Raw genomic sequence first — 13,765 nt, 5'->3', positions numbered from 1 at the left:
GGATTAAGGACTCTGAAGAGGCAGTGTGCTGACTCTCAAGGCATGATTATTGAATAAATAATAGCTATTTTTTCTTTTTCTTGGAAGTTTACGCAGAATCATGGAATTGTTAGTGTTGGAAGGGACATCTGGAGATCACCCAGTCCAACCCTCCTGCCAAGGCAGGGTCACCCGGAGCAGTGACACAGGAACGTGTCCAGGTGGGTTTGGAATGCCTCCAGGGAGGGAGAATCCCTGACTGCCCAGTCTTGTCCCAGTGTTCTGCAACCCTCAACGTAAACAAATTCTTCCTTGTTTTGAGGTGAAACTCCTTGTGTTTCAGTTTATGGCCATGGCTCCTTGTCCTGTCACTGGGCACAAGTGAAGAGTCTGGCACAGGATGCCAGAGAAGCTGTGGCTGCTCCACCCCTGAAGTGTTCCAGGCCAGGCTGGATGGGGTACCCTGGTCCTGAGTTCCCTGGTCCAGTGAGCGGCATCCCTGCCCATGGCAGAGGGTGGAACGAGATGATCCTTAGGTACCCTTCTACCCAATCCATTCTGTGATCCCATGGTTCTGTGACCCTCTTGGCACCCACCCACCTGTGGAGGAGATCCCCCCTCAGACTTCTCCAGACTAACAAGGCCCAGGCCTCACAGTCTCTCCTAAGAGAGACACTCATCCCCTTTATGGCCTCCCCTGGACTCTCTCTAGTAGCTGATGGAGATTTTCACAGTGTTAGCCTCCAAAACGTACTAAAATATACATATAATATATATTATATTCGCTATTGTATGTGTATGTGTATATATATATATAGACCAGCTTCTCGGCCGCCCCAAGCGCTGAGTGCCGCGGCCGCTCCGCTCCGCTGGCCCGGGCCCGCGGCTGCCGGGGCGGCCCCGCCGTGAGGGCGGCGCGGGGCGGGGCGGTGCTCCCCCGCTTCCCGGCGTGCACCGGCGCGGGGCTGCCTGGCCACGTCCCCGGGCCACGTCGCTCGGTGCCCGCTGAGCTTGCGCCATCTTCGCTCCCCGGCTCCGGCTGCGCCGCCGCCTCTGCCGCCGCCATGAACATCTTCCGCCTCACCGGGGACCTGTCCCACCTGGCGGCCATCATCATCCTGCTGCTCAAGATCTGGAAGAGCCGCTCCTGCGCGGGTGCGTGCGGAGGCCGCGGGGCGGGACCGGCCGGGTGGCTCCGGGCCGCAGAGCCCCGCGGGAGCCGCGCCGGGGCCGGGCGGCAGAGCCCCGGGCTCGCCGCGGCGTGCTGCGATCGCCCCCGAGGGCCGCGCCCCGGGGAGAGCCCGGCGGGCCGGGGCGGCGGGGGGGTCCCGCCTGTCTCAGTGGCCCGGGAGGCGGCCCTGGTGAAGCGGGGGAAGGCAGGGAGGGCATTGACCCCGCTGGGTCCCCCCGAGGGCCCCCGGGGCGGGCGGGCAGAGCTCGGCCCGGGCAGGTGAAAAGGGACGGTGGCTCCCGTTCGCGCAGGGGAGGGGGCTCTGCCCTCCTCCTGACCTCCCCGCGGCTCGGCCCCGTCCGAATCAGCGCTGGCGGAGCGGGTGAGCAGCCGGGAGAGGGGGAAGGAGGAGGCGCATCCCGCTCCGGGGTGGGGGTGCGCCGGCGGCAGCTGCATTTCCCTGGAAGGTGTTGTGGTTGCCATTATTTGTACTTTAATCCCTGTGCACCGCCGCCTCGGCTGCGTCCGGGAGGGTCGCTCCTTCCTTACGTAACTGCCCGGCGGCAGGCGAATGAATGGGGAGGCCGGCTTGGAGGGCGGGCGGGGGGGATCAGCTCGTCCCCTGCGGGGCGAGCAGCCGCCGTCTCTTCATCCCTCCGTCCCTCCATCCCTTCCCTCGCTTGCCCTGGCTGTACCCGGTTTGGTGCAGCGCCGGCCGCCGCTGGCTCGCGGCTCGCAGCCTCTGAAGTTTCCCTGCTCTCCCCTTCCCTCACGCTCCCCCTGTGCTTCGCTTTTGTGCAGGAGCTGAGCTGTGCTTCGTGCCGCTGTTAGCGCTGGCGGCGGGTTTGCTGTCGGCCGGGCCGGGCCGCGGCGGGGAGCGGGAGGAGGGAGATTCCCGGCCCGTGTGACGTGGCGCGGGAGCTGCCGGGCCCGGCCCGAGCCCCGCTCCGCGCCCCCCGCGCCGCTTCCCCGCGCTCGGAACGGGCGTGCTCCGCTTCCCTGCGCCGTGCCTCGCTCCCTCCCTTCGGCTGTACGCTGTGGTGGTTGCAGGGAATTGCAGGCAGTTCCCATAACTGCAGCGTAGCTGATTTCTTTCAGAAAACCGGGAGCTGTTGTCATTCAAAATGGGCATCTCCTTGCGGTGTGTGTTACGTGGATCGGCTGTGTTGTGCACGGGAGTTTGGCCGTGAGCTTGACTTTGCCTTCTCTCCAGTGAGCTTCTCCTTCTTTAGTGAGGGTGATTGTTCTTGAAATGAGTTTGCCATGTTTTGATGATACTGTTCAAATACCCGGTTAGCACTGTTGAACAGATGTATCTGTAAAGTTTTCAGTTAAAAGCGTGAAGAATTAGTTTAAGTTGTAACCTGAAATAACTGAGAATGGGGAAATGAAAGAGATTTACACCACAGGTAGGAGGAAGTACAGGTTCTTTGTGTTGTCATGTCAAATCACCAGCTAATCACTTGGTAACACAAAAAAAACAAAGAGTAAATGAATAGTTTTGTTTTTTAAAAAGTAAACTAGTGGCTTTGGCTTTAAACAGACTTAAAGTAAAAACTGTTCTTAACTTTACAAAAGAGGTCAAGCAAGTGACTCCATGGCCCACATGCAGCAGTAGTGCAGAACTATTGTTCCTGAGGTCATGGAGCACAAGAGCACCTTCCTGATGAACTTACCTGGCTCAGCTCTAGTGCATGGCAGGAATCCTGCCTGGCTCTGGCAGGAGAGGGCCTTGCCTCCTCCAGATCGTGAGTAGAGCCTTGTCCTGTGTTTGAGAAATGCAGTTGAGATTCCAAACAGCAGGAGGGTTAATGATCTAAAAACTGAATGTCATGTAATGTCTGAAGAAAGAAAATGTGAAATTCTATTGCAAGGCTGAAATTCAGATAGGGTTTGAGCCAAGAGATTCTTAAGTGACCTTTGGATGTGAGGTTATTTGCACAGTATAGTACAATGTGACCTGGTCCCATCTTTCTGCTTAAAAAGTGGTCTGATGTTGCTTTCCTTAGGCCAATTGTGATTGAGAATCTCTGCTGCTAGGGGTTTATTGATAAGAAGGCAGCCTCACACCAACCATTGGTGCAGCTTTCTGCAGGACAGAAAAGTAAACAGGCCTGTATCACATAGGTGATACAGCTCTCCCCATTCCCAAATTAGCCAGTGTCCCTGGACACAAATGCACGTGCATGAGCTCTTTCAGTAGAAAGTATCTGCTTCATTCATTTTCCTGAAGGAAAAAAAAAGCAGAAATGTGTTTGTCAAGGGTTGTTTCTTTGGTATCTTCTAGTTCTGCCCGAGTCCTCAGGAGTAAATCCAGATTTGTGTTGCTGCTGTGAGATTGGTGTCTGAGGCCTAACAAGTTTGTCTAGAATGAGAACGTGAATACCTCAAAGGACCATGAGCAAAGAATTTTATTTTTGGGGCTCTATTCTGTTCCTCCTAGTGGTTCATGGTTGTCAGTTGAGGTTTCTATTGATGAAACTGTTGTAAATATGCATTTGCATATGTTTGTAAAGTCATGCATGACAGTAACCCCTAAGTAGTTACCAGTTAATGTGGCTCTACACAGAGCCACTTATTAGAGGGCTTTTTGCCATTTCTTTACATTGCATAGTTATTAGAACCATTTCTAAATTAAATAAACTTATACCTCGTGGTTATTGGTGACTAAGGAGACCCAGGCAAACCAGCTGCGACTTTAACCGTGCACTTTGGAAGCAGTAGAGGCTTTGAAAATAAAGAAGGGCTTCTGACTGCTGGCTGAAGTGCAGGCTGTGATCCATGAAGAGCTGGCAAACCACATGGTGCCAGCTCCTCTCTTCTGGTTGCATCTGTGTGTGTCTGAGGCCTTTGTTCCAGGAGAACTCGGTAAAAGCAGCTGGAAAGGAGGGAGACAGCCTGTGCACCTCTGCTGCAACCTGCTGCTTTTTGAGCACTCGTAGTCCCCATTTTCTTTCTTAAGAAGTGACTCTTCTAATTGAAGTAGATAGGTAAGGCTAGGCTCATCTGCACTTTGAAGCAGTCTATGTTTGAGAAACTTTTTTTTTTCCCTTATTTAGTCAATAGGTTGAAAAGATAACAAGGGGAAAGCAAATCAAATCTTGATTTCAGAATTTTAGAGCTGGCAGGGAAACAATTTTTTGCATGTCTGGTTATTTAAGTTTCCAAATTTAGAATTTGGAAAAATGTTTGGAATAATAACAGTTCAAAAATCATTAGGAAGAGCCATGGAGAATGTAGTAGGTAACTCCATTATCAACGTCATGTCATAATTCGGAAATTCATGAGACTTGAGGGATCTTGTGCTTTCAAACATTGTCCTGTTCAGACTGTATTTTCTTACCCATTTCAAGTCAAATTAGGTTGTTTGCACTGCAAATTACTGTCTGAAAATTGATTCGCATTTCTGTGTGCCATTTATCAAGTGTTAAAGGTGACCTGCGGTTGCAGTGCTGTCCAATTATCAGCTGTGTATTCTAAAAAAGTACTATAGATAGTAAATGTGTAGTACTTTTGCTAGGTAATGTAGCTGTATCTCAATTTTATATGTCTATTGTGGAACAGATAATATGCTAAGATGAAGACTTCTGACAGTACTTTGCCATAGGCTGCTGCTAATTTGTCTGTATTTTCACAAAAACTGCTGCTTTAGGTAGATTTGAAATTTTTTCTCTCCCTTTGAAGGAGAGTATTCTCTTTCTCAGTTGGAAAATTTGTCTTTAAAATTAGGTTGGGTTTTTAAATTGGAAGCCAGGAGTCTTAATGCTGGTACTTATTAGCAGAACCAAAGAAGTTGTGGTTCTGTAGGTGGTGTGCACTTGGTACAGAACTGAACCTACTTTATTTTTAAAAGTCTGTGAAGTTTCCATGGCAAAGTATGGACTGACCTTCCTTAGAAGAATTTTTGTTTGTAGGTTTTATGGCTGTGATGTGCAGTTTGTAGTTGGAAAGTGCTATACATATTCCACAGCTCAGTGCCTCTGCTCCTGCCTGTTATTCCTTACCTGGCTCACCACAGCAAAATAAGAAATAAGTTGATAAGAAACTACTACAGTTTCAGCTCTGCCCTCCTGCCTGGATGTGAAAATCACCTGAATTAAAGTTTCATGCTATGGCTTTCAGCCAAGCTGGAGCGCAGAGGTTGAAAGAGTTTTTCCATGTGTGAGGATGAAACAAAACTGAGAGGTTTGGCTCTTCCAAATTTGAGCCCAGAGCTTTGGAAGAAGAAATAAAACCATTTTTATTTAGTTCAGGAACTAAGTAACGTTTGTGGGAGTAAAAGGAAAGGGAGAAGGATGAGATTAGCATCATTGTAGCCTCAGTGTATTGCAGTTGCCAACGCTGAGGCAGGGTCAGTGCTGTGACCCATACATTGATACATTCCCCAAGTCTTAAAAAGCATCAAAGTCCTACAACTGTTGTGTTTACCTGTTCTCTCGCCTTGGTTTTGTTTGTAGTTAAGATGTTTCTCCCATCCCTTCATAGGCCTTTGGTTTACAATTTAAACCTTGCCTAGTCTAGTCTAGCCTACTTTTACTTGAGTAGTTTAATCTTGAGTCTAGGGTGGGTTTCAGGATTTCACAACTATTCTAAAGATTCAAAAATCATTGAGAGTATTGAAAGTCTTAATAAAAATTACAGTTTTGAGGTTGAGGAGGTAAGATTGACAATGGCTTAGAAGAATTTGTCAAGTATATTATATGTATTTATGACAGAATATCCAGATCCGAATTTAGAGCTGTTACCAATAATTAATGTCTCATATGCTGGTTGGTTTTTAGTTTTGGTTTGTTGGGTTTTTTTTCCTATTCCAGTTATTTGCTAAAAGAAAATAGCATGCTGAATAATTTAGCCTAATTATATCATGCTGTGCTGTAATCTGTCCAGGTGGATTTCTTTGTCCTGTGGATTCTGACCTTAGGACAGCTCTGCTTGCTGGGAGGTTTCATTGGCAAGTTGTGATGCCAATGAGCACACCTGGGATGAGCCCAGAGTGCTGCTTCAGCTGTCTGTGCAATGCAGTTGTAGTTCAAGAAATGTCAAATATATTTTTTTCCCTAAACTTTTGGAGGTGGTTTGTTTGTGGGGGTTTGTTTTGGTTTTTTTGGGGGGGAGGGAGGGGTGGTGTGTTTTGTTTGTAATACTTGCAGCTTGTGTTTTACAGCTTTACAGCCTGCAGGTTTTGAAAGGTTTTTGTTCCCTGCACTGTACTTGAGCTGTTCTGTAGGTGGCACGTCAGGCTCACCTTGCAGAGGTTTCACATACGAAATTTGCAAACACATGCCTTTCTAATTGTTACTGTTTCAGCCATTCTTGTACTTCATAGGTTAAATTCCTTCATCTGGAGCAGTTTATTCCATGTTCCTTAAGCTGGAGTGAGAAAGGACTTCAATAGCCATAGCAGATTGCCTTCTCCTAATTACTTTATGGCACTGTTAATAAAAGCCTTTCTAGAAATATCTCTGTACAAAGGGACAAGGATTTCCAGCCTCTCCTACAGCCTCTTGTTTTTTGAAGAAGACTTGCATGCTTAGCTGAACAGATTCAATTATTTTCGCCCTGGATGACTGAAAACAAGAATAATTGGAATAACAAGATAGAGGCACAGAGTAGGTTGTTTTGTCCCCTGCTGTGACACACCACCACATCAGTGTTGTGGAGCAATGCTTCACCTCGGCTTTCAGAAGCTTTTAGTGACTGACTGTGCAAAGCTTTTATGCTTCTAACTGTGCTCTAGTGCCTGAAGTTAAGTACAAACAAACATTTTGACATTGGGGCTTTGACCTAGAATCGAAAGTTGCTTTGAAGATGCAGTGTAGATGTCTGACATTTTAGGTCACTTTTCTTCCTTTTTAAAATTTTGTTTTAGTACGTAATAACATGTGGGTTTGATTGTTTGATGCTTTTCTCACCATGTGGCCAATTGAGTCTGTGAATTGAATTGCCTTATGTTTTAAAATCCATGTATTCCTCTAAAATCCCATTATTGGTGCCATCATACCTTCTGCTTGTCACTGGGTCTGTTCTGTATTGCCCTTGTACCTTTCCAGCTATTCAGCATCTAAAGATTGTACTGAGGCATGTGACAGCACTCTGAGAACTGAAAGCTAATGCAGCCTTGCCCAGTGATAATACAGAACAGATAGCTTGCAGGTGATATTTTTGGAGATGACACTACCTGCTGTGAGTAACTTCTAAACCTTGTGTAGTGCCAGCACCTCTTCCAGTACAGGGTAACTTATGTTCACACTACTGAGCTACGTGGGCATAGAATTCTGCTTTGTACAGCTTGGGAATTTGGATTTTGTCCTAATTTTGTGATCAACCTGCTTAAAAATAAAGGATATATCCTTTCTCATCCCGGTCATCAAATGTTTCAAAGCACCTCATCACTTTCTGAATGATTAATTATTTCCTTTATCACTTTAGGTATTTCTGGGAAAAGCCAGCTTCTGTTTGCACTGGTCTTCACTACCCGTTACCTGGACCTCTTCACTTCATTCATTTCATTGTATAACACATCTATGAAGGTAGAGTATGCTGAAGAGTTAGAAAAGCTAGTGAAGTTGCCTGCAGAGTGCATATTCCATTAATAAAAGCCATTTTTAATGGCCCACTGCACCAAAGCTCTAGATGGGCTTTAGATAAAGAATGTGGAAGATGGACTCAAAATCCTACTTTCTGCACTCTACATGCAATTTTAAAAAACTGTGTATATCAGGACTGTGACATTTAGAACAAATGACATTTTGGTTATTGAAAGTACAAGCTCTTGGAAAAATGGTTCAAATAAACTGTATTTCTCATTTGAGACATTAAAGCTCAAGTAAATCTCCTTTTATTCACTGCAAGGTAAATTAGTATTCAGAACGCACTGCCAGAATTGCAGCTACTGTCTGGTCAGAGGCTGATGAAAAGTTGACATGAGTAAGCTTTAAGGAATGCAGCTTCTGTGAGTTATACCCCTGTCACTTGCCCACTGAATATCAGTGAGCCTGAATTTGAGTTTTTTACTTACTCATTCCTGCAATTTCTGGTGCTGAGTACAAGAAAATAAAGCAGTAGTATGAGAGAGGGCAGTATGTTTATGGTTTTTTTTAATACAATTCCTTTATTTTTGGAATTTTTAATGCTTTTCAGCTTTAATTTAGAGGGCAGTATAACTTTGCCAAGAGGAAAGACTAAAATAATCAATAACACAAAATTGATGGATAAATTAGGGAAATAATACTGTAAAATAAAATTTTGTGTCTTAAACTCACACTTGCTTTCCCACAAGTGAAATGTGTATGCTTAAGTTTTAATATTAACAGTATAAATGAAGAACTCTGGATTAAATAAAATATTCTTGAAACAGAAGCTTTTTCCATATGTGATTTCTGATTGGAAGGTGCCATTAGGTGCACTAAAGGAGAAGGTAGGGGGTTTTGTCATTTATTTATTTATTGGTTGTGATTCAGGGCCATGAGCATATTTTGTTCTGCAGCCCTCCTAACCAGAAAAGGAAGGAATGTGGAAATATTAACTTTCAAAATGGTAGCCTCTATTTCAGTTTCAAAGGTTGCTGCTTAGAAAGACTGATGGATGTAATTGTCTTTTCCACCCATTATTGTAGTGTCAAGATGAAGCTGCTCGAGTGTCCCAACACAATTTTGTGTTATATTTATATATATATGTAGGAGTATATAATGTTACACAGTTGTTGAGAACAGTTGAGAACTTGAGAGAACTTTAGCTGAGAAGTCAAGAGCTGAGATTCTTGAGATGAAGAAGTTTGTATTGAAAGAAATTTGGATTCATTCACACTTTCTCAGTGTCTTCTGTGACCATACCTGCTGTGATTTTACACCCATAGGCAAGGTTCCCTGTATCCTGTCCTGTGGTTCTTTATCTCCACTCAGCTGGGGTGCTCGTGTAGCAGAGCCTTTGGATTCTGAGCTCCTTAATACAGTATTTGTAGGATTTTGTCTGTGGGCAGAGCATTTAGTGATTAATAGCATCTGCAAACAGTGGGATTTTTAATCTGTTACTTCTCTGTTGTAGAGAATCCTTTTTTAATGTGATAAATGGTTTGGAACATTTAATCTTTGTGCTGAAAGTGGCAGAAGCTAAAATATTTGTCTAGTCTGCTGTACTCTGTTGACTCCAGGACAATGAGGTCTGTCCTGATGATGACAGATTGACCTTTAGAAAGTCTAAGATTCTCTCTATTCTGTTTTCTCACCTGTAAAATGAAGCTTTTTGCTTATTCCACAGGGAATAGCTACAAAGTCTGCTGTGCCATAACCATTCAGAATGGCTAGGCATCAGCTCAGATTGAATTCTGGTTCATTGCTGCTCTCAGTCTTGTAGGTTTTGGGGCCTCTTGGTTGGTGAAGAGCAGTGTCCAGTTGCCACTCTTCAGATTTTTAAAGATGTTTAAAGGTCCAAAGCAAATCAGCTAACTTGTGATATGTTAAATGGTTGTCTGAATGGGGATTACTGAATATTTTTTTAATTGTCATGTGAGCCACACCATTGCTGGGCTTTTGAATATAGAAAAGCCCCATTCATTATTATTGTGTGTGTGCACCTGCACATTTTTAACCTAAATGTTTGGGGCCAGTGCTTCCCCTGCAGTTGCAGAACATGTATTCCTTCTCCAGTCACTTCCTTAGTGACTTCACCTTTGGGCAGTCACTTCAGCCATGGGCATGTGATGCCTTCAAAGCAACAAAACCATTAGGGCCCAAAATCGCTCATTTTGAAGTTTTACTCTGTTGACAAAGTTAAGCACCACCAACAGCCTGCAAAACCACATAAACAATGCAAAGAATCAAAAAAGACCACGCTTACTCATCTTAGTGCTTGTTCAGGGAATGTGATTGATTCCTGGAACCTCTGTGGATTGTTTTGGGCTTGTTTCTTTCCTTGCCCTCAGCTCATCTACATCGCTTGCTCGTACGCCACCGTGTACCTGATCTACATGAAGTTCAAGGCCACCTATGATGGAAACCATGACACCTTCCGAGTGGAGTTCCTGATAGTTCCTGTTGGTGGGCTCTCTTTCCTTGTCAATCATGACTTCTCTCCACTGGAGGTGAGTTGATTGTAGGCATGAGATGATATTTTTTTGCTGAAATATTTAGAATGTGAGGATGAGCATTTTTAGCCTGACAAGTGAATGGTTGAAGGGTGTCTATGTTTAGTAGGTTCAGTAATCCTTTCTTCAATGAATCTGTGTGGTGCAGATGTCTGCACAAATTTAAGGCACCTCAGAAGACCAGCATATATATCAGCATAGATTATTTTATTAAGCAGAAGACTGTTTTTCCCAGTATACTATGACAGCTGTATTAATTCAGAATTCCTTTTGTTCTGTTTGTTAAAGAAATCCCCAGGAAGGCAGTTTATGAATAGTTGGTGCCACCTGGTGAAAACAAAAGGAATTATACTACTACTTAAATTTTATAGAATTGCAAATGGTCTAGACTATAAAAACAAATCGCATTATGTTTAAAATGCACCTGTGTGTTTAATTGCAGAAAAATTATATTAAAATGTCATTACAGAGAGTTCAAACAGGTAATTTTTTCCTACTAAATAGAGAATAACTTTAAATCCTTGTTTTACGTGGTCTGAGCTGCATTTTTATATTGGGTTTAAATTAATTTATTACAGGGTAAGGGGATTTGAATTGCAGCACTTTGAGACATACTTTAAGTTTTGTTCTGTGTTAACTTATTCTTTAAATAAATAGGTAAAAAATGGAAGAACATTAAGCAGGGGAAGGGACTTCCATGTTCCCTGCAGCTTTCTCAGCATGGACTCTGTAAGCTGCATTTGTGGTAATGTGAACTGGATGCACACACGTTCCCTCCCAAGTAAACCTGTGTGTGCCAGCTCAGCAGAGGGCTGGTTTGGAGAGTTCTGTCTGCCAGGAGAGTTCTCTTCTCCCATCCTCTGGCTTAGAGAGCTGGTATCTAAGCTCTCAGTTTCTCCTGTACCAGGGAAAATTTGCCAAAATACTGGGCCTGTATGACTAGGTATTCATCCATCCATAACATTGTTAGAGAGTGAAAAGTCGAGCCAAGTCAAATGTTTTCTGTCCTGCTGTCATCAGTAAGGCAGTTGGACATACCTGTGGTTTTTCCTTTCAGATACTGTGGACCTTCTCCATCTATCTTGAATCGGTTGCTATTCTCCCTCAACTTTTTATGATCAGCAAAACTGGGGAAGCAGAGACCATCACTACTCACTATCTTTTCTTCTTGGGTCTGTACCGTGCCTTGTACTTAGTCAACTGGATTTGGCGCTACTACTTTGAGGGATTTTTTGACCTCATAGCTGTTGTTGCTGGTGTGGTCCAGACCGTTCTGTACTGTGACTTCTTCTATTTGTATGTTACAAAAGGTAAGAAATACAGCAACTTGCAGCTTCAGGTTGTGGAATGTAGCAGTTAACAGGTTCATAGGGGTCTGCTACATCAGCATTACAAGCTCATTAATTTTGTGTGCAAATTAATTGCGCACAAATTCAGAAATACCCTTAATTTATTGAGTACACTTTCTGCTAGTGTGGGGCATTTCTGAGGATTTTTTGGGGGGTATGGGTAGAATATAGATATATAAATGGTCTGATGAACTTTTGGACTTAATTATGTCTAAATATATATTGCTGTTGCCTTCCATGGATAAGCATGATCCTCCTGCTTCCCCTGACCATGTACACTGTTACATGCAGATCTTGTGCCTACAGACACCTTTCTCAGTGATTTAAATGCTGTAAGAGTTGAAAGTTTCCATCATGTCACCACAAAGCTGTGGTATTTTAGTCATAATTGTTAAGAGGCTGTGGTGGGGGTGCTAGTGTGTTCTTTGAAGATGAAGAGTGGGAGCTGCAGGGTGGCACTAGAGGGCAAGGTTAGATTTGTTAATTCTAGTTTTTCCAGTATGTATTGAAGAGAGAGAGGCAGCCTAGGAGGGCTGTCTGCAGTGGGCCAGTTTGGTGTGGAAGGTTTTGGTCCCTGTGACATTCTAGCAGTGTGTGCTTCTCCTGCTTCACAGCTTTGTTGTGCTGACTGTTTTCTTTCCACTTCTCCTTGCAGTTCTCAAGGGAAAGAAGCTCAGTTTGCCAGCGTAAGTGCCAAAACATCACCAGCATCTGTCCTGTTGGATGCTTGGACAGAACAATCCTTATCACAAGCAAAGGTGAAGATGCTTGAGACAGAAAGTCAGAAACACAGCTCTTTATAGTGCAGGTAGTCATCAGCGGCTCTGTAAGAACGGAGGAAAAACAACCAGCAGATTTCTGTTTGATGCATCTTGCCTTTATCTTTTTTATTACTATGTATAAAGATTTTTTACATAAAGAAACTTATACTGTATTAATAAATTCAGTGTATGGTTTCAATTGGAATAGTTCCAAAAGTGAGATTTTTGTGAGATTGTTTATGACCAGGAACAAGTGCAAACGTTTTTTTAATTTTCAAGATTTTCTTTGAAATGACTGATTTTTTTTTTCTTTTTTTTTTCAGTGCACAAATATGTGCATCCTTGATGGATGGTAGTCATCTGTTCTTTCCCTTTGATTCAGTTTTCATTCCACTATATTTATTTTTTTTCCAAAAGGCGAATATCTGTCAACTCTAAATCTGAAACCACCGATGTTTGATGTGATGTGCTGGTGCCCAGTCTTTGTGCCATCTGCTGACATGGAGTTCCTTATTCAAAATATATGCTGGTGCTAGAAGGGGAACAGTCACATTTGGAAGTTGTTCCCCTTCTAAAACAGACTGATGGCAAGAGGGCAATGGGGAAATCACTTGAGGCCACAAGGACGGGCTCTGTCTGTTCTGCCATGGTGCCTGGGAAGGTAATCCCAATAATGAGAGCACTTGGCAGCCCAGGTTGTGAGGGGTAAGAGATGTGATTGTGTTAATTGGTGGGAAATGTTTGTGACTGTGTTGTTTGTTCAGGGAGAGGAGGTTAAATCTCTTGGATGTCCAACCCTGCTCCACCATTACAGCTGTGGGAAAGGGAGACTTGTAAGTTGTTGATTACAGAAATCTGTGGGTGATCATTTTAAACAATATCTACATTTTCTTATTAATGAATGCTTTATAAGCAACTTCCATGTTCAGCTTCAAGTGGTTTTCGATGTCACTTTTGGACAATTAATATTTTTTTTATAAACTTTTCAGAATCAGCAGCACCAGTTACCATTCTTCATCCTTTAAATGATTCCCTTTTTTTACTGAGCTGTTGCATGATTTATCCTGTGTTACCATCCTCAATAAACACTTTATGAAATGGTGAAAACATTTCGGGGTTTTTTTCCTTTTTTCATTCTTGAATGTGAAAGTGTTCTGTTTGTCTGGGACTGGATGGAAACTTGTGGTGAGGACGACTTGCTTAACATTGAAATATTGCTGGATTGAAATAGTTTTTAAGGCTCTGAGGGGCATTGTCACAGATGGAAGCAGTGAGGGCCGAGTGCTGGCTGGCTTGGTAAGAGCTCAGTGGTCAGCGTGGTGCAGAGGAGGGGTCGGTGAGTGTGTGTGTTGTTTTATCTGCAATTTAAGTTCTCTGCACGGTGAGTGTCTGGGTGATTTGAGTGCTGCACGAGTCGAGGGTT

General features: G+C 43.9%; 1 protein-coding gene across 1 annotated transcript; it reads left to right on the top strand.

The window, feature by feature from the left end:
• Positions 1-927: 927 nt before the first annotated feature.
• Positions 928-13,452, top strand: KDELR2 (KDEL endoplasmic reticulum protein retention receptor 2). The gene is made up of 5 exons (XM_039732077.1): positions 928-1,134; positions 7,580-7,680; positions 10,071-10,229; positions 11,290-11,542; positions 12,237-13,452. Exons 1-5 carry the CDS (start codon positions 1,044-1,046, stop codon positions 12,269-12,271), a joined length of 639 nt encoding a protein of 212 aa, XP_039588011.1. The 5' UTR covers positions 928-1,043; the 3' UTR covers positions 12,272-13,452.
• Positions 13,453-13,765: the final 313 nt, after the last annotated feature.

This window comes from Passer montanus, unplaced genomic scaffold (genome assembly GCF_014805655.1).
Source record: "Passer montanus isolate IOZ18808 unplaced genomic scaffold, ASM1480565v1 scaffold8, whole genome shotgun sequence".
NCBI classification, from domain to species: Eukaryota; Metazoa; Chordata; class Aves; order Passeriformes; family Passeridae; genus Passer; species Passer montanus.
The sequence above is the reverse complement of the archived record's forward strand: the minus strand, read 5'-3'. Positions and strand labels throughout refer to the sequence as shown.